This window comes from Hemitrygon akajei, chromosome 14 (genome assembly GCF_048418815.1).
Source record: "Hemitrygon akajei chromosome 14, sHemAka1.3, whole genome shotgun sequence".
NCBI lineage: Eukaryota > Metazoa > Chordata > Chondrichthyes > Myliobatiformes > Dasyatidae > Hemitrygon > Hemitrygon akajei.
In genome coordinates, this window is record NC_133137.1 from 78503747 (window position 1) to 78525824 (window position 22078).

A 22078-nucleotide genomic window follows, 5' to 3' on the forward strand; every position below is an offset into this window, starting at 1 on the left:
CTCACTGAAACCTATCAAATGTTGAAAGGCCTTAACAGACAGACAGACAGACATACTTTATTGATCCCGAGGGAAATTGGGTTTCATTACAGTCGCACCAACCAAGAATAGAGTAGAAATATAGCAAAATAAAACCAGAAATAATTAAATGCTAATAAGTAAATTATGCCAAGTAGAAATAAGTCCAGGACCAGCCTATTGGCTCAGAGTGTCTGACACTCCAAGGGAGGAGTTGTAAAGTTTGATGGCCACAGGCAGGAACAACTTCCTATGATGCTCAGTGTTGCATCTCGGTGGAATGAGTCTCTGGCTGAATGTACTCCTGTGCCTAATCAGTACATTATGGAGTGGATGGGAGACATTGTCCAAGATGGCATGCAACTTGGACAGCATCCTCTTTTCAGACACCACCATCAGACAGTCCAGTTCCACCCCCACAACATCACTGGCCTTGCAAATGAGTTTGTTGATTCTGTTGGTGTCTGCTACCCTTAGCCTGCTGCCCCAGCACACAACAGCAAACATGATAGCACTGGCCACCACAGACTCATAGAACATCCTCAGCATCATCCAGCAGATGTTAAAGGTCTTCAGTCTCCTCAGGAAGTAGAGATGGCTCTGACCCTTCTTGTAGACAGCCTCAGTGTTCTTTGACCAGTCCAGTTTATTGTCAATTCATATCCCCAGGTACTTGTAATCCTCCACCATGTCCACACTGACCCTTTGGATGGAAACAGGGGTCACCGGTGCCTTGACCCTCCTCAGGTCCACCATCAGCTCCTTAGTCTTTTTCACATTAAGCTGTAGATGATTCTGTTCACACTATGTGACAAAGTTTCCCACCGTAGCCCTGTACTCAGCCTCATCTCCCTTGCTGATGCATCCAACTATGGCAGAGTCATCAGAAAACTTTTGAAGATGGCAAGACTCTGTGCAGTAGTTGAAGTCCGAGGTGTAGATGGTGAAGAGAAAGGGAGACAGGACAGTCCTCTGTGGAGCCCCAGTGTTGCTGACCACTCTGTCTGACACACAGTGTTGCAAGCGCACATACTGTGGTCTGCCAGTCAAATAACCAATAATCCATGACACCAGGGAAGCATCCACTTGCATCACTGTCAGCTTCTCACCCAGCAGAGCAGGGCAGATAGAGTGGGTGTGGACAGGACGTTTCCTATGGTGATAGAGTCTAAGACCAGAGGACACTACCTCAGAATAGAGGGACATCCATTTAGAATGGAGATGAGGAGGAAATTTCTTTAGCCAGAGAGTGATGAATCTGTGGATTTCATTGCCACAGTCAGCTGTGGAGGCCAAGTCATTCAGTATATTTAAGGCAAAGGTTGATAGATTCTTAATTGGTCAGGGCATGAAGGGATATAGGGAGAAGACAAGAGATTGAGGCTGAGAGGAAAATGGATCAGCCATGATGAAATGGCAGAGCAGACTTGATGGGCCAAATAGCCTAATCCTGCTTCTATATCTTATGGTCTTATGGATTTTTGCTTAAGTATTCTTTCTGCAATTGGACCAATATTAATTGCTGCGATTTTCTTTTCATTGTACTTAATCACATCAATCTCTTTAAAAGGTAAATCTCAGTAAGATGTGCTCTTCAAGATGAAAAAAATTACTGGCATCATAGATGGTACAGAAAATCATACATAACCATTCAGTTTTCATCAAGGTCCCCCCAACCCTCTGGACATGCCCTCTTCTCATTAGTACCATCAGGAAGAACAGAGGTCTGAAGGCACAAATTCAACATTTTAGGAACAGCTTCTTCCCCTTCACTATCAGATTTTTGAATGGCCTATGAACCCATGAACACTAACTCACTAATTTGCTCTCCGTTTGCAATATTTATTTTTATATATTTCTCATTGTAAATTAAGGTATTTTATGCACTACACTGTACGATTATAGCAAAGCAAAACATTTCATGACATATGTCAATGACAATAAACCTGATTCTGATTCCTGTTTAGAAAAGGCATTTGAACACATTATTAAGAGACTGACCTCCATGTCCTTTTCAAATTGTTCCTTCAGCTCCACAAATCGCTCCCGTTTCTTTACATCATAAGCCTTCCTTTCAGCTAACTGATTATCTGCAAATTAAAGTATAAAATGGTAGAAGATAATATGTCATTTAAATGATTTGATCATTGATCAAAAATCCACAAAGTTGTAACAATACTAGTGGCTCAACAGATCAATCAAGGACTTTACTTAATAAAACCACACATCAATTGCACTTCAGAATGGAATCTATAATCTATGCTTAGTATCATTTGAGAAAAAAAAACTGATTCGGGAAATCTGAAATAAAAAAGAAGTTGGCAACATTCAACGAGTCAGGCAGCATTTGTGGAGAGGAAAAATATTCTAATCAAAGTTTAAACATGAACTTTGCTTCTCTCTCTCTAGAGATGCTGCTTGACTTGCTGAGTATCCCAAGCATTCTGCATGTTATTATCTATCAACGTAGTTAATAGCTGTGAATCAGTCATACTTACGCAGCACAGGAAAAGGTCTTTCAGCTTTTGTGCCAACCATTTAGTACCTATCTATACACATCCCACCCATGACCTTCATGCCACTGCATTTCAGGCACTCATCTAAATATTTCTTATTGTAAGTGTTGTGAGAGTACCTGTCTATACCAGTCCCTCCAGTAGTATGCTCCAATCTTCAAATCCCCTTGAACTATCCACTCCTATGTTGTGATTATAACTCCACTAAGAGTAAAATTTTCTCATTATCTGTTCTAACTGTTCCTCTCATACTTCTCTTTACTTCAAATACAGCAGGTTATCCCTTAGCCTTTCCTTCTCCAAAGAAAATGAATCCAGCCTCTCCTCACAGCTGAAACACTCCATCACAGGCAACACTCTGGTGATTCAGAGTGCAATATTCCAGCTGTAACCAATGTTTTATGTACTTGAATATGACCTCTTTTCCTATATTCTATGCCTTCATCAATAAAGGCAAGTATCCTGTAGACCCTCTTTACAACCTTACCCACCAGTGCAACTGCCTTCAGGAATCCTTGGTCATGAACACCAATATCTTTATGTTCCTAAGAGCCAGTGCCAGTGGATGTAGTGTACCTGGACTTCCAGAAAGCTTTTGATAAAGTCCCACATAGGAGATTAGTGGGCAAAACTAGGGCACATGGTATTGGGTGCAGAGTACTGACATGGATTGAAAATTGGCTGGCTGAAAGGAAACAAAGAGTAGCGATTAACGGGTCCCTTTCGGAATGGCAGGCTGTGACCAGTGGGGTACCGCAAGGTTCGGTGCTGGGACCGCAACTGTTTACAATATACATTAATGATTTAGATGAAGGGATTAAAAGTAACATCAGCAAATTTGCTGATGACACAAAGCTGGGTGGCAGTGTGAAATGTCAGGAGGATGTTATGAGAATGCAGGGTGACTTGGACAGGTTGGGTGAGTGGGCAAATGTACGGCAGATGCAGTTTAATGTGGATAAATGTGAGGTTATCCACTTTGGTGGCAAGAACAGGAAGGCAGATTACTATCTAAATGGAGTCAAGTTAGGAAAAGGGGAAGTACACCGAGATCTAGGTGTTCTTGTACATCAGTCAATGAAAGCAAGCATGCAGGTACAGCAGGCAGTGAAGAAAGCTAATGGCATGCTGGCCTTTATAACAAGAGGAATTGAGTATAGGAGTAAAGAGGTCCTTCTGCAGCTGTACAGGGCCCTGGTGAGACCCCACCTGGAGTATTGTGTGCAGTTTTGGTCTCCAAATTTGAGGAAGGACATTCTTGCTGTTGAGGGAGTGCAGCGTAGGTTCACAAGGTTAATTCCCAGAACGGCGGGACTGTCATATGTTGAAAGATTGGAGCAACTGGGCTTGTATACACTGGAATTTAGAAGGATGAGAGGGGATCTGATTGAAACATATAAGATTATTAAGGGATTGGACACGCTGGAGGCAGGAAGCATGTTCCCGCTGATGGGTGAGTCCAGAACTAGAGGCCACAGTTTAAGAAGAAGGGGTAGGCCATTTAGAACAGAGATGCGGAAAAACTTTTTCACCCAGAGAGTGGTGGATATGTGGAATGCTCTGCCCCAGAAGGCAGTGGAGGCCAAGTCTCTGGATGCATTCAAGAGAGAGTTAGATAGAGCTCTTATAGATAGCGGGGTCAAGGGATATGGGGAGAGGGCAGGAACGGGGTACTGACTGTGTATGATCAGCCATGATCACAGTGAATGGCGGTGCTGACTAGAAGGGCCGAATGGCCTACTCCTGCACCTACTGTCTATTGTCTAATATTACAGTAAACAGCAAAAAAAAATGTGATCTTCAATTACTGGATCAATAAACACCTTAGCCTAACATTGATATTATAGTGCTGGGAATAAAGTGACTTTTCCTGCAAATGAAATAATATTTCAGTTCTTCAGTATAATACATTTAATTAATAATTGTATACTCCTCTGTAAATTACGTGTCAATTAAAGTTGTCAATTTTGTATAAGTAACACAATTTGCTATTTTAGCAATCAGTTTAAGGATCTTATCTTTGATTCTGATCTGTGACTTTAAACTTACAATTTAATGACTGCATTTAGACCATAAAATATAGGAGCAGAACTTGTCATTAAGCCCATCAGCTCTGCACTGGCATTTCATCATGCCCTGACCAGTCAAAAATCTATCAACCTCTCCACATCTACTCTTCGATATCTTTCACCATTCAATAGGTTTCAACGAGGTCACCCCTCATTCTTCTGAATTTTAGTGAATACAGACCCAGAGCAATCAAATGGTCTTCACATGACAAGACATTCAATCCTGGAATCATTTTTTGAACCTCCTTTGAACCCTCTCCAGTTTCAGCACATCCTTTCCAAGGGGCCCAAACCTGTTCACAATATTCCAAGTGAGGCCTCACCAATCTCAACATTACATCCTTGCTTTTAAATTCTAGTCCTCTTGAAATGAATGCTAACGTCACATTTGCCTTTCTCACCACAGACTCTATCTGCAAATTAACCTTTAGAGAACCTGCACAAGGACTCTCAAGTCCCACTGTATCTCAGTTTTTTGTATTTTCTCTCCATTTAGAAAATAGTCAACCCTTTCATTTCTTCTACCAAAGTGCATGACCATACACTTCCTGACATTGTATTCCATCTGCCATTTTTTTGCCCATTCTCCTAATCTACGTCCTTCTGCAGCCTCTCTACTTCCTCAAAACTACCTGCCCCTCCAGCTATCTTCATATCATCTGCAAACTCTGCAACAAAGCCATCAATTCCATCATCCAAATCATTGACATATAACACTGATTTGATTGAATTTTGTTCAATTTTGCAAGCTAAAAGCACATATTGCAAGCAACAGGTTGAAATTTTATTTTAGGGAGAAGCTGAAGAAAGTGGAACTTCTTCTATTGCAGCAGAAGAAGCCAAAGGTATTTTCTGTGGTTAAGGATTTTAACAGAGTGGATAATGAAATATTGTTTTTTTTTCTGGTTAGGAAGTCAGGGATAAGAAGCCAGTAATATAAAAGCTGTGACAAAAATGGAGGCAAAATCAGGATGAGGTTTTTTTTTATGCCTAGCATGGAATGCTTTGCTGGTAGTGGCTAATGAAAATCTCAAGGAACAGTTAATTGTTCAAATCCAAGCAATAGGCAGGTACAGTACTATGTAAAGGTCTTAGGTACATATATATAGCTAGGTTTAACTAAGGTGCCTAAGATTTTTGCACAGTACTGTAGTAATTAATGTATTGCTGCCACAAAAAAAAAATCATGATATATGTGAGTGATGATAAACCTGATTCTGATATGGGTCTCAACTGTGGACTGACAGTGGGAAGGGGGAAGGGAGGGGAATCATGGTTGGGAAAAGGGGAAGGGAGAGGGGAGGGAGCAGGAAGCACCAGAGAGACATTCTGTAATGATCAATAAACCAATTGTTTGGAATCAGATGACCTTAACTGGTGTCTCAGGGCTGGGTGTGTCTGCACCTGCACCACACCCCACCCCTGGCACTCCTTTTCTGCCACCTGTCTCACATCCTCCCGCAGCGCCCCACCATCACCATTCCCAACATCCTTTGCTCCCACCAGATTTACAAACTCGGTCTCCAGTCCATATTGACAAATACAGTACTGTGCAAAAGTCTTAGGTCCCCTAGCAATATATATGTGGCTGACTTTTTCACAGTACAGAAAGCAGGACAATGGATTTAGTTCTGGGATTGTCCCACCAATTGTTCATCTCAGTCACAGTACGGTACCTGAATATCTGTAAGCTTCTGTGGTCTCAACATTCTAATATGTGAACATTATTTTTAACTTCACTTCGACTTGATGACAAACTTGGCCACCTGCTGCAGGAGCCAAATGACCTTCAGCCCATTCAATCAAAGGAAAACAGTCTAGGATTTGCGATATCTACTCAATTTCTGTCCAGATATAGAAGATGAATCAGAATCAGATCAGGTTTATTGCCACAGATATTAGTCATGAAATTTGTTGTTTTGTGGCAGCTGTACAATGCAGGCATAACAAATTATTAAAAGCTACAATAAAAAAGATAAATAATGCAGAAGAGGAATGGTGAGGTAACAGAGAAATCTGTTAGCGAAGGAGAAGAAGCTGTTCCTAAAACGTTGAAAACTGGAAGATAGCACCAATGTACAACACGACCAAGGGCAACACCCTCCACATAGTTCATGAAACTACTTCTTTCACGTCTTCTTTTTCTTTCAAATGTGGATGTGCTAATGTTGGAGCCTATGATCTATATTTTGGTGGTGTGTTTTCAGGCCAATTGAGTAATCTGGTGCTTTGCTGTCTCCAAGGGGATTCCATGAGGTGTGTGGTCATGAGGCCAAGAAGCCTGAAAACAGGGCACAAGCCCACAATCGACTTCATTTCTCCCTGAATCTCACTGATTAAAGTGCTGTATACCAGCTTCGCAACTGCTGCTGCCGGAGGAAGGTGTCTTGTGTGATGGTCTCATTCACTGTTCCCAACGGAAGGACCCTGCATTCGAATGGTCTCCCTTTCCCTCGATGCTTTCAGAGGGCAGTGCTGGAGACCTGGGTCTTGGGGAAGGTTTATTTGATGTGGTTTGTGGATTGGACCCTGTAGTTCACGTTATAATGTGTTTCTGGTTATTCCTTTTTTTGTTATTTTGGGTGATTCTGAATTAGCGCGGCCTGCAAATAATGAACACTGAGCTGAACTGAATATGCCAGGTTTTCTTTGTTTCATGGGCGTCTATGGGGAAAACGCACCTCAGAGTTGTATACTGCTTATATACTTATATATAAACTGTACTTTGAACTTTGAGTGTGGTTCTTCAAGCTGCTCTACCTCCTCTCTGATGGTACTAATGAGAAGAGGGCATGTCCCAGATGGTGAGGGTCCTTAATAATGTAATGTATCTTTGCTGGTTCTACTAACAATCAAGAAGATAATTCACTAACCAGGCATTAGACCACAATCAAAGCATGTTGATGATACAAGTCCAAGTCTGTGCAGGAGACAGCTGGGTTCTCTATTTACCTTGAATCATTAACTTCCAATTTGTAGCATTTGGTTCCTACAACTGCTCATGATTAAGAATTTGTCAGATATTACAATATATCATTATTTATTTCTAAAAAATAAACTCAATTTTAAATTATAGGCATAAGCTAATAGTAATGTTTATTTATAATGAACTCTTCTTGGGCTTCCAGCCAGGTACAGGTATTGATTATTACCGACATTTTGATAACAAACTCTCCCATCTTCTTCAGGGATGATGCCTGGATTGGTCTAGTCCAGTGGTATTTATACCTCAAAGTCCATCCCTCCTGATTGATTAGTCCTCATCCAATCAGGTTACTGCTTTCCCACCTTGTTTATAATCGAATTCCAGTTCTTACTTAGAATGAAACCTTCATCTTTGTTAAAATTCTTTTCCTCTAATTTTATTTCTATGGCTTCCTTTACCAGGCGGTCCAAAAGCCATTGGCGTGGCACAGTAGTTTTGTTTCCTAACAAATCAGGAGGAACAGACTACAGGTGTATAAATACCACTGTACTAGACATACCCAGGCATCACCCCTGAAAAAAATAGAGGGATCTCATCAACATATACAGCCACTTATGAAGATTTTACAACCAGATCAACAATCACCTTTACAACTTGGTCCCTTGCTCCTCCCTACCATTTAAAACAATGCCAATTATTCAATCTCATCTTTCTTTGTTTCCCCCACACACCCCCAACAAAATACATCCATGAACAGTTTGCAATATTAGATTTCCTCTGCCAATTATCTGCACATTCTCCCAGTTCATGGCCTCTGACACACTGTTACTAACATCACATTATGAGTCATTAGCAAACTTCAAAATTCTACCCTGCACATACATTGTCAAGTTATTATTATAAACCTAAAAACAAAGTTCTTGACTGGGAACCAGTACTGTACTATCCACCAACAGTCAGTCTGAAAAAAACAATTAGCATGACTTTCTACTTTCTGTCTTTAGGTTCTTACTCATGTTACCTCCAGCAGTTTCATTCTATTAACTTCAGTTTTGAAGCCATTAATGTAGTTGGTATGGGAATTGTATGAAACACTTAGAAAATCAACTTGGGCAAAAGCTATTGCATTCCCTACAGCAATCTTCTCTTTCTCTCTCTCAAAGGATTTGATCAGGTTAATCAAGTACATTTGCTTTTAATTTATCTTTTGTTAATTCAAACTTCAAGTTTCTAACAGCTTCCCTCACACTGATTAGTCTATAACTACTGGACACTTCCTTACTTCTTAAGCAAGAATATTATGTGCCATTTTCCAGTCCTCTGGGAAATATAGTAGATCACAAGGTTATGGAAAATTGTTCCAGAATTCATTTCATCCAAACCAGGACTCTGCACCAATTATGAAAAACATTTCTGTATTTAAAACTACAACTAGATTCTTGTATACCATAATCATGTTCTACAAAATATTGCTTCAAAACTACAATTAGCTTTGTGATTTAGGCATACCTCTGAATGTAGCCATGGCTCTCGTAGCCGTTTGTTGAGCCTGTACAATCAACTCCCGTTGTGCAATCTCCTTTCTCAGATTCTGAAAGATAAGTCATTGATATATCAACAACATGGAGCAATCATGTACTCATTAAGACTTGAATCACTAACAAAATGAAAATACAAATACAGTTTTTTAATCTTAAAAACCAAAAGAAGGATGTCCCTTTAGAGCAGAGATGAGGAGGAACTTCTTTAGCCAGCTGTGGTATTCATCACCATAGACAGTTGAGAAGGTCAAGTCATTGGTAATATTTAAAATGGTGTTTGATAGGTTTTTCATTAGTAAGAGTATCAAAGGTTACAGGGAAAGGCGGGAGAATGGGGTTAAGAGAGAAAATAAATCAGCCATGATCATGGTTGAGCAGACTCGATGGGCTGAATGGCCTGATTCTGCTCCTGCCTCTAATAGTCCAGCATGTTATAAAGGAATGATTCATGTGTAGGAAAAAAAAAATTTAAATGAAGGAATGAAAGATGCACTTGTTTAACTGAATGATAAACTCCCAAAGCCTATAGATAATCCAAATACATCATTAATAAATGCTCTCAAACAGATAAAGTTGCAAACATGGTGAGTGCAGTATCTCCCGATAGCATACATTTCCAAATAGGCAGAAATATACAACTTCAGCACACCAGAGTACCAAGATCAGAAAAATAAACAATTTAAACACCAATTAGTTAATGCCATTCATTCTATTACATCAACACCATCCAACATTAACTTAATCCTGCCTCAAAATATTTCCTATAAAGGCAAAATCTTTTCATTTTATATCAATAAATTTGATTTTTAACATCATGATTGTTACCATAAGCTTCTGTGGTAATTTTACCTTTTGAGCTCCTGTGCCATAAAGACTCCAAAAATTCAAATAATTTCAGTTTCACAAGATGTAAACATATTTTAAAAATTCTTCTGTTTTGGAGATGTAAACATGGATGGCAAGACCAGCATTTGGACTCAATCACAAGCTGCCTTGTAGCTGATGAGCTACCTTCTTTGACCACTGCAATCTTTCTGATGAGGGTATTCCAATGCATTCTTCATAAAAATTCCTGCTGTTAGATCAAATAATTCACTCTTGTTATTAAACATTCACATGCTGGGCCGTGCCATCTTTAAGAACTGGAGAAGAATGTTGCGTCTTTCTATTAATTATTTAATTATCCGTCCCGATGCACAATTAAATGTGGCAGAAGTGCAGGGATTTGATCTGATTTGTTGGTTGTGAGATAGCATAGCTCTATTTGTGAATGTAGTTTAACATTCATTAGCCCCACGTTGCATCACCAGTGATACCCATCACATGTCCTACTGTTCTGCCGTCTACCTACTGGACCAGACTTGATTCCCTGGAATGGCTGTAATTGTAGAATGATGAATATGCCAGGCCATGTGGTAACAAATTGTGGCTAAATACAGATAACCTTTAGTGCCCAGTAGTGGCAGGAATCCAAAATGAAGACAGGACTCTGTTTCAGTGTCTAGGTCAGGTATGTGAACATTTTTGAGAACACGTGCCTAAATTGGCAATAATCTTTTTTTTGTAATTTATTTTTTTAATTGAAGTTCATCATCAAACAAACATTTCCATAAAATGTGTTTCAGACATTGTACCTATATATCATATAATCATATATATCACAAATCTCCACAAAGTATTTATCTGAGGTACACACTTATAGAAAAAAGTGGAGAGAAAAAACAAGCAAAAGGGAAGAACTATGTACAAGTAGGGAGTGATCTTTTGTTTTTACAACAGATTCATTGATTTGTGAGAATAAAGTCAGGCCTATGAGGCATTATTTAGTTAAACCATTTTTCCCAGTATGAATCAAATTGTTCCAAATTGGATAAAATTCTCTTACGTTTGATTGGATTTAATAGCCCATTGACATTAAAAGAAATGAATTTTACCTTGTCCTTAGCCATCTGTATTTATCTGTCAATGTATCATTGAAATTAGAATAAAACTCAATCGATCTACTCCCTGAACAAATAAGAACCAAGAAACGCAGATAATAACAAAAATGGCAACGAACGTGTGATTCCAAGGCTGAGGTCACTAGTAGATGGCCCTGCGCTGAGCTAGAGGAAATGTCTAGCTGTGGGGGATAAATTGTGAGTTGAGGGCCCCCATTGCAGTATTCATAAAAGTCAGTGAACAAATCCATTACACAGAAAAGATTTCCCTGTGTACTCCTCATATATATATATACACACACATACACACACACACACACACACACACACACACACACACACAGATAGCATACGTATATATCTATATATATATATTCTCATTTTGGTGGGGAAAAAGAAGTGAGCGAATAAAGAATAACAACTAAGTAATATAAAATCCACATTATAATAAGTATTTCTCGAGATAGGTATATCACCGTGTACTTTTGCTTTCATTTAGCTTCTCAACATTTTTAAAGATAGCTAAACCTTATGGCTCTTCTGAAGGGGGTGAGGACTGTCTTTGGGAAACTCCCGGTCTCTTCCTGATATATTTCTCTCGGCCTCCTCCCGTCTCCTGCCTTCTCGATTCTCGCACTATTTCCCAAGAGGAGCGGGACAGTTCCTCAGTCAGACTTTCCCTCATTTTGGTGACACTGACAGGCAAACCTCTGGCCTTCATGTCTGTAGTCGCCTCTTCCACCGTCTGGTACAACCGCATCCTGTTGTCATAAAACACTCGAAGTTTAGCAGGGTACGGAGTTTGAAATCTAATCTTATTTTGTTTTAGTACTCACTTTACTTCAGAGTATTCTTTGCGTTTCTGCAGGACCGCGGGGGGTTAATCTTGGTCGAAATATATTAATTTATCATCGAAAAACACTCTCTTCTTACCCCAGGCCCTTGTAGAATCTGCGTCTTGGTGCTGTACCAAAGGAATTTAATTATTATAGAGCGTGGCTTTCTGTCCTGGGTAGGCTTGAGAACCAGCGTGCGGTGCATCCTCTCGATTTCCAGCTTCATAACCGAGGGAATATCCAGCACGTCCCGCAGTAGCTTTTCGACAAACTCCGTCATGGACGAGCCCTCCGCTCCTTCGGGAACGTTGTAGATTCTGATATTTTTCCGCTGTGATCTTCCCTCCAGGTCAAGCAGTTTACCTTCTTGGTGATGTAATATTTTTATTGTCTTACTCAGTATCCATTCCACGTTTTGAACGCAATCTTCCACCTTCCCGATTTGAGTCTCTGCCACCACTATTTTTTGATTAACGCTGGCGAGCTCTGCCTTAATATCCCAGAGCTGCTGCTTTATTTCTTTCTGGACCTCCATTATTTCTTTCAGGATTTTGAAGGTATTTGCCGCTTCGCCTGAATGAGGCCCAGTAGCTGCCTTGCTCGCACGCAGTCGGGTCGGAGAGGGTGAGAGACGCAGTGTCACTTTTTTTATTTCCGTTCCTTTTCCCCATTCTTGCCCCTCTTTTCAGTTCAAATATTTTTCGAAAAATATTATATTTGATGGAATAAAGGGGCTTAATACGCGTTTTTCCAGAGGAGCTCGTGACTTAAGCTGCCATTCTCGACGATGACGTCACCGGAACCAGCAATAATCTTCTAAAAAAACTTCTCTCACAGGCCATGGTAATTTTGAGCAGAGGTAATCATTGACTAATGAATTCACAACAATAATTGTAAATTATTTCAAGGAAAAGCTATGAATAAAAAAAATTCACTGCTTCATTTTGCAATAAAGATAATCATTATGTATCTTTCTATTATAAGAGAGGTTTAAAGAATCGAGGGGTGGCACTACATACTGCGTGCCAACAAAATTTTGCATGTGCCATTTTGGGCATGCATACCACAGATTACCCCCCCCCCCCCCAGACTGCAGATTGATGACAGGTAGACCATCAGTTTTATCCTTTTTGTGTTTTTATTTGAACATATTAGTTAACCTGTAACTAAGTGATATTTAAAACTGTAGTCAATAGTCAACCATATTGTTCTAGGACTAACAACATACCCAGAGGAGAGCACTGGGCAAAGACAAAAGATTACATCTCCTGAAGGGAAGACAGTTCAGACAATTTTACAGCAATCTGGCAGTTTTCTGGTGACAATTACTTTTTTTAAATTCAGATCAAATAATTTGAAATTTAAATTCTACAGTTACACAGTGGGATTGAAATTAATGCTAATAAAGAAATGAGTTTCTAGCCCAGTATCATAACCACTGTGTACCCCATAAGAATTTCAAATCAAAATGGAAATGGAAACCTAGCACCATTACACAGAAAAGCAAATATTCATTTTCAAATTAAGCTGATAAATTCTATTTTTCTAGAGGTCTAAAACTTACAATCTATTCAATAGATTCTATTGGATACATTAATTTCTACTCACCTTTGCCTCTCTGCTGATAGAACTGTAACGAGCTATTTTCTCCATTCGACTGACATAAACAGCAGAGTCCCTTTCTATTTCCTCCAATTCCTCCAGGGAAAAAGTGACAGCAATGCGAGGGACAGGAATGTCAGACCAGCAGATATAATGCTTTGAAAAGACAAGGATAGAAATACAGATAATTCTCATTATAGTCAATCAATCCTGAAGAGATCAACAAAGGTATTTGTTACACATAATTAAATCATTATTTCCCCAAAACTGGTAATATACTAATAATGGATTCACACATTGCATCTTCCATTATTTTACAAGTCAAAATACCATAAAGTCTAACATTTAATTTCTAGTCTATACTAACCTACATGATCTGTCAAACTGAGATAATGTAATAGCTTTCCATGAACTTGGCTTAAAATTATGAAAGGTTTGTGCTGAAACAAACTAATATGCCTTTTAATTGTTTCTTTGGTGCGCACATAAGCAACACTAACCAACGCAAAGAGATTTAAAACAGCAGTGTTGTATTTCCTTACTGCCAACACACAATTTAATACAATTACCAATTCATCTATTCTTTAAGATGTAGTTTCAAAATCAATCCCATACCATTGGGCAACACAATTTCAGCAAATTAATTGTCTTTCCACATAAGTAGATGTCATAAGCCACATGAGCAAGGAAAAGAGGGACACACTCTTCTACTTCTTTGGAAGCGAGAACATATCCATGCGTCCAGTAGTGCTTATCTGTAAAATGTTAAAATAATGAATGAATATATGTTCCATCTAAAACTCCAGCAGTTCTGAAGAATTTCATCAATATGAATTTCAAATACTTAAACAGTAGAACACTGTGCCATCTATGCATCAGCTATTTCAAAACTAAATATATTTTGCTAATCATCTATAATAGGAAATAAAAATGTTGTATTTCCAAAATCAATACATTTTAAAATAAACAAAATTATAACAAAAATGAAATTAATAAATTTAGACCAACAATTCTATGATTTGTATTAAGTACAGTATTGTGCAAATGTGCTTGACACATATATACTGTATAGCTAGAGGGCCTCAGACTCTTACACAGTACTGTACTTGTCAACATGGAGTGGAGAGAGTTTGTAAATCTGGCGGAAGCAAAGGATGTTGGAAATGATATGGGAGAAACCCCGCGGGAGGGGCATGGGACAGGTGGCAGAGGAGTTCCAGGGGTGGCATTGGCACAAGTGCAGACACACCTTGCCCTGAGACACCAGGAAAGGTCATTTGATTCCAAACAATTGGTTTATCGATCATTACAGAATGTCTCTCTGGTGCTTCTAGTTCCCTCCCCTCTCCCTTCCCCTTTTCCCAACCATGATTCCCCTTTCCCTCCCCCCCTCCCACGCTCAGTCCACTATAGTGACACAGATCAGAATCAGATTTATCATCACTCACATACGTCATGACATTTTGTTTTTTTTGCGCCAGTAGCAGTACAGTGCAATACATAAAATTAATGCAGTACTGTACAAAAGTACAAGGTATTCTTCCTATAATAGATATACAGATAGAGCTAAGGTACTTTAGACTTTTGTACAGTATTGTATTTTAGAAGAAAGATTAAAAGGCAATTCCCAGAAGGAGGGTACCTTGTAACTATATTCCACTGTTACCCATATATCTTCCTTCATTCATAGAAACACAGGTAGAATATGCTTCTCTTTCATGATCAAGAACTACAAGTGTGGAAAGTCACTGCTTTTAATTCTATATTATGTTGCGATGACTTACAAATCTGGGAATACTCTCTGCTCTCTAAAATTAAATAAGAGTATAAGCATAGAAAATCAAAAGGTCATTTATACAGTGAGCTACTTTGACCTGTATGAAAGGGCAGAGGAAGCAGTTTAGTTGTAATTTTCAAAGGAATAGGAAGCATGAACATTTGCTGGGGAATAGTGGAGTTAATTCTTTAAAATTCATGCAACCTCGGTGAGCTTTGCTTTACCAGGGAGGCACAATTAGCCAAAGTTTCTTTCTTTGTGCTGTATCATTCTCACCAAAAAGGAACTGTAAAAGGGGCAACAAAGGTACTGGCAAAGGGTCTTGACCCTAAACCGACTGTTTATTCCCCTTCATAGACGCTGTCCAACCTGCTGAGCTCCTCCAGCAGTTTGTGTATTGTAGGAGCCGTGTACCTGTTCTATATTTGCTTTGTTTTCTGTGTTGTGCGTGTATCATGGTAGCTAGCCACATGAGTAGAGGCGTGGTAAAAGTGAAGGGAATTAGTTATGTATTCTTGCTTATTTCGTTGCAGTTTGTGGCTTCGGACCAGCGGAGATCATATCTTTGCTGACCACTTGCTATCTCTTCCAGATTGAATACTTGCTAATAAAGGAACAAAATAAAGAATTCAACTCTTTGGAACAATCATTTCACTGGAGCTGAGGGCTGCATCATGCAAGTATAACAACTCTGTGGCCGTCGCAGGCTAGCAGCAATTATTTTGATTTTGGATTAGTTTTGCTGCTACATGTATATTTTAGTGTCTTCAGTATCTCTTGTGTTCATATTTAGTGAAGTAGTAAAAATGTCACTGAAAACAAGTTATAATTTAGTTTTGCTATGTAATTAGCATTTTAATTTTTTTTTGCCATACCTCTGAAATTGAGGTAGTCTTCATTCACCTGTATCATGAACTCTCCATAAGCATCTCTACAAATACCACTGTAAACCCAATCATAGACAAACCTAAAAACAAAACACAAATTTATTACTGGAACAAAAGCACAAAACTGCAGTACAAATTACCTTGAATCAAGTAAAAGAAAGAAATTACAGTTAAATTATTATTTACCGTGTATATGGTTCACAACTGCTTTTCAACAGAGAGAGCAATACTGGATAGTGCTCATTGCTGCAGTTATTTAGAGCTTCCTTGTACAAATAGGATAACAGTTTTACTCCCTGATTAAAAAAAAACAAGTGCACAAATTAAAACTTTAAAGAAACCTTTTTAGTAACAAAGAAATTTGAACTACAGTTGAATATTCATCTGATTTCCATTTATTTCAGGTTCAGCAGTTTTCCTAATTCAACACATCAATAAAATATTACAGTACGTATGATCGTATAGTACATTTTAATTCTGATTACCACTCCTGTTCCAATGTGTCGATTCTTGGCTTCCTCTTTTGCCAAGATGAGGCCACTCTCAGGGTGGAGGAGCAACACCCTATATTCTGTCTGCTTAGCCTTCAACCTGATGGCATAAATATCAATTTCTGCTTCTGGTAAACAAATCCCACCAACCCACCCTTCTATTCCCCACTATCCTTTCACTTCTTCTCACCTGCCTATTACTTCCCCCAGGACCCCTTCTCCTTCCCTTTCTCCCATTGTCCACTCCTATCTCCCATCAGATTTTTTCTTCTCCAGCCTTTGACCTTTCCCACCCACCTGATTTAACCTATCACCTTCCAGCTAGCCTCTTGCCCCCTTCCCCTGCCATTTTATTCTGGCATCTTACCCCTTCCTTCTCAGTCCTGAAGAAGCATCTCAGCTTGAAGCATTGACTATTTACTCTTTTCCATAGATGCTGCCTGACCTGCTGTGTTCCTTCAGTGTTTTGTGTGTGTTAATAAATTTATAGTTGCACTGATGAAGAGATGAATGTTTTATCAGAACGCAAGTAGAAAAAGAGGTTTCATATCACGGACCAATACCATTAAGCAAGGGGTCCATAGATTGCAGTTTGGGAACCCCTGATGGAATGCATGGCTCAAGTACCATCTTCTACACTAAACAAGTACAACTGCATCGCTAGCTTTCTCCGTACACATACTTATTATAAGGAAAACCTGAGTTTCCAAAATACAGATATTACAATGTTCCTGCAACTGACTGTAAGGAATTTGTATGTCCTCCTTGTGACAGTGTGGGTTTCCTCTGGCTACTCCGGTTTCCTCCCACAGTCCAAAGATGCACCAATTGTTAGGGTAATTGGTCAATGTAAATGCCCCATGATTAAGTTAGGGTTAAATTGGGAGCTGCTAAGAGGCGGGGCTCAAAGGGATGGAAGGGACTACTCACCACATCTCAATATCTTAATTCTTAAAAACTCAGATGCAGGTAATTGTAGCCTGATCCCAAAACTCAACTTGTAAATGACAACCTTTTTGCCAATTTCTTACACAGTAAATTTTTTCTGGTCTGTCAATAGTGATCAAGAGTCTTCCCTCTTGCCATGCACATTTTTTCCTTGAAACTGAATATCCAGGACTTTAATCATTAGGACGGAGGGTGTGGCATGAGCAAAATTTTGCTCTTTTATTAAATTTGATGGAACATTTCACCCCATGTACTGTGAATAATATTGCAAATTCACTCTCCCGAGAAACCCACAACATTTGCAGCCTTTAGCATAGACCAACATCCTCGTAAGCTTTCCCTTAAAGACCCATGAAAACCTCTTTCACTTTCCATCTCAACTGGAGGAATTATTCAACACAATGCCATTTTCTACTTGCTTTCACAACAGCCTACCAATTAGCAATTAAATTTCACCTAATTCCCCAAATAATATTTTGCTAATTATTTTCAATGTCTTTGTTATTTTTAATTTCTCCAAAGTTCCTTACTCTATTGTTCCCCCTTGATTATCTTACATATTTCAATTAAATCTTCAGAGCTCTGCTGCAATGTAAGTAACAACAGTCCATGCAATCTTTCTTCCATTCCTCATATTCTCTAGTCCTGACAAGAAGCTTGTACGTAAATCTTTTCTGTACCTTCTCTCCCAGTAAAATGTAACTAGGTCTGGTCCATTATGGAGTTCTTTCACAATCTCCCAGCTCTTGTACTCTATTCCTCAACTATTAAGTATCCTACATGCAGTGTAACCTTTATTACCTGTCCCATTATGTTTGGGGAAGTGTTGATATGAATAAGTTCTCTCTGTTCCTCCACATTTCAATGTTCAATTATTTATTGTTATTCTACTGCTCGGTTTCTCCTTCCTAACTGTATTAACCCGGTACTCTAAACTGAATTCTATTCATGACTTTTCTTTCAATATGAACTTCACAGTATTTTCCTACAGTCTACATCTTCTTTAACATCTGCCATACCAACATTTAAGTCTAATTTGTGTTATATCTTACCAAATACAAAGAAGAAAGCCTCTGGAAGCTATCTAGAAACAGTGGGGAGAATACTCAAGTAGCATGCCACCACAAAGGACAAAATAGCCCGCTTAACCGACATCTTGTTTACTAAGCTAAACAAACTCCCTACCAGTTGCACACCATGGCTGCAGTGTGTGGAATCAACAGCATACATGGCTGCTCACCAGTTTAACAACACTTCCCAAACCCACAACCTCCACTAAAGACAAAGTCAACAAATCCACGCTATTACCTGCAGGCTTCCCTCTGAATCGCATGCAAGCCAAACCCTGAAGTTCAAGGAGGTAATTCACAGGAAACAGAATCCACATCCTACAGTCTAACAAAAAAATTAAATCCCTCTCCATAATGACAAGTAGATCTACTCATAATGAAAGAGAGATCCCCTCATCAGCTCTATCCTTCATCTCTTTACACAAAGGGTATGTTCAGTTAGCTGTATTTGTCATACATTTGCAAACTCAATCCAATATAGATAAAATACTGGAGGGAAATGACTTCAAGCATGGAGGAAACATACTCAGAATATCAACAAGCAGGAGTCGAAAGCCAGTGCTAATACTCACTGTAGGAAAAGATGATGAACTTCCTCGGTTTAATCCCAGCACACCTGATCCAATCCCGCACAATTCGGATAAATATCTGCAAAGGATAGACTAATTAGTCCTATTATCCCTGTAAATATTATTCCTACAGATATTTTGTAAATGCTGCTGAATGTGAAAATCAACTGAAAAATTACCTTATGAATTGCTTTAAAACTTAAAGTTGACAATATTTGAAATATTCTGCACAATGCCCAGAAGTTATATAGAAACAGTTAATATGCTTTTATTATTTTATTATGTTGATCTCACTTCAGTTACTTTTGTCCCCGATGTTAGGGTATGATACTTTGAGCATTACTAATAAAAATAATAATGAAAACGCGAGGTCTCTATTCTCAAGTCTGCTTCACTTTCCAATTAGATTCTTGATCAATATCTATCTTAATTCCTCTCTACTTCCTACAATTCAAAGGGTGGCGGGATCTATATTTGTAGCATATTGGTTAATTTAAAACATAAGAAGAGTAGGTTAACTGATCCCCAAGTCTGTCACATAGTTGATTGGTTTCTTTTGACTCTTTTGTGTCTGTTCCCAATAACCTCAAATCCTGGATCTTTCAAAAGCTATCTAATTCCTCTTTGAATGCCCCAAATGATCTATCCTCCCAAAACTTTTCTGGGCAGAGAACTCCAAAGATTCCACACCACCTATGAGAAGTTCCCACAGTTTTAAATAATGCCCCATAACCTTGTGAAAATACACTCTTGGTGGGTTTCTCTCATCAGCTCAACATCTCAACTCAACTTCAGGATCTTATGTGCTTCAATAAAATCACCCCTTATTCTTCTGTACCTTGATCTAATTACCTAAGCTGTTTATGACACAGCACCCATTTCACCACTGGAATGTGAATCTCTTTTGGTCTACCTCCAATGCTAATAGCAAATAGCAGTGCCACATAGCATAGCAGTTGGCATAATCCTGTAACAGCTTGGGGCTTTGGAGACTGGAGTTCAATTTTACCATTCGCTGTAAGAAAGTCTGTATGTTCTTCCCATGTGCACATGGGTTTCCTCCAAGTGCTCCCACAGTCCAAAGACATACCAGTTAATAGGCTAATTGGTCATTGTAAACTGTCCTGTGATTAGGCTAGGGTTAACTAGGTGGGCTGCTAGGCAGCACGGCTTGGAGAACCAGAAGAGTTGCTGTATTACCTCAATAAATAAAAATAAACTAAATCCTTTCTCAGGGAAGGGGACCAGAAGTGTGCACAATTCCCAAATATGATCTTGCCAGTTTGTTTGTTATGTGCCACATCGTATGACGTGGGCAAGCATGGTCTTTCCATGATCAAGATTGACCTAGGCAAATTCTTCTGCATAAGTGGCTTGCCATTGCCTTCTTCTGGGCAGTGTCTTTATCAGCCATTATCGATACACTTCAGAGGTTGTCTGTCTGGCGTCAGTGGTCGCATAACCAGGACATGACATGTTTCAGCTGCTCATATGGCCATCCACCACCTGATCCCATGACTTCACATGACCCTGATCCAGGGTAGGGGGGTAAGCAAGTGCTACATCTTGCCCAAAGGTGACCTGCAGTCTAGCTGAGGAAAGGAGTGCCTTACATCTCCTTTGGTAGTGCTGTATCTCCACCGACCACCCTGTACAATTTCAACAATACTTCCCCATTTCTAAATTCTAACCCTTTTGCAATAAAAGCCAATATGCCACTTGCATTTCCAACCACTTGCTGCACCTGGCTGCTAACATTTTGTGATTTATGCACAAGGACATCTGGATCCCTTTATATTTGATTAATCTGCAATTGTTCTTTATCATTTTGCTATTTTTTTTATATGGAAATCAAAACAGCCTACATAAAAAAGTCAAATTATCTGATTATTACATAGACCCTTGCACTAAAGAAACAGCGACAAGTTCAAATGATAGACAATATAAAATCATGTCATTGTGTAAACTCAGAATTAAAAGCTAGTATAAATAATAAAATAAATTACAAGATTCTTACAAAACCTCAGCAAGATCATCAGTCTACTGTCCTCACCTGGTCTGGTTTACATGTGACTTCATACAGTAAACAACATGATTGTCTTTTTTACTACCTTTTGAAGTGGCTTAAAAAAAGTGCAATATCATGGTGTTCAAGACAAGAAATTAGAATATCAATTGAGTTTTTGAATCAGATTAGTAATTCAATTCAGGCAGATATCTATTTAATTGGAAATGTTTGGATAAAGTGAGTACATACTATTACTTTATTCAATGAACATCGTCTTGCATAAGATTTCATCGAAACATTTTTAAAAGGGAAGTTGTGTCTTTGCTCTTATTTTAGCAAAATTTTTGGGCTTTGGAAAATAGAAGATGGTCCTGAGATATAAATAGCAAACACGAAATCTGCAGATGCTGGTAATTCAAACAACACACACAAAATGCTGGTGGAACACAGCAGGCCAGGACGAAGGGTCTCGGCCCAAAACGTCGACAGTGCTTTTCCTTATAGATGCTGCCTAGCCTGCTGTATTCCACCAGCATTTTGTGTGTGTTGTCTGGGATATAAATGATTGATTATATTTAAATTCCAAGTTACATGAAATTTGTATTATCATGAAAATGGAAATCATCAAATATGAATTCCGGCTTTTATCCTAACCAGAAGTTACAAATAAATCAAATTCAACACTAAGCAAACAAAAAGATATACTGACCTTAGTTGTCGCCCCAGTTTCCTGAACAGAAAGACGATCGTTAAAAGGCTCAGTGAAGGAGGTGTTGACAACACACAAGCTCTATAATATTGCAGGTATTTTCCCAAACCACTTGTGAAAGCCTGGTTAAAAAGGATAGGAGTTTGTCTTTCTTTGCATTTTTAATTTATA

At 38.9% G+C, this 22078-nt stretch overlaps 1 protein-coding gene across 2 annotated transcripts in view; it reads right to left on the bottom strand.

Moving 5' to 3' along the window:
* The window catches only part of tubgcp6 (tubulin gamma complex component 6), a 60211-nt gene that overhangs the window by 19857 nt on the left and 18276 nt on the right, over positions 1-22078 (bottom strand). For both annotated transcript variants that reach the window (XM_073066402.1, XM_073066401.1), the window contains exons 6-13: positions 21908-22029; positions 19194-19269; positions 16299-16408; positions 16101-16192; positions 14064-14203; positions 13455-13604; positions 9039-9120; positions 2020-2108 (exon numbers count right to left, since the gene is read on the bottom strand). In XM_073066402.1, the coding sequence (XP_072922503.1) occupies positions 2020-2108; positions 9039-9120; positions 13455-13604; positions 14064-14203; positions 16101-16192; positions 16299-16408; positions 19194-19269; positions 21908-22029 (861 nt within the window). The remainder of the gene's footprint in view (positions 1-2019; positions 2109-9038; positions 9121-13454; positions 13605-14063; positions 14204-16100; positions 16193-16298; positions 16409-19193; positions 19270-21907; positions 22030-22078) is intronic.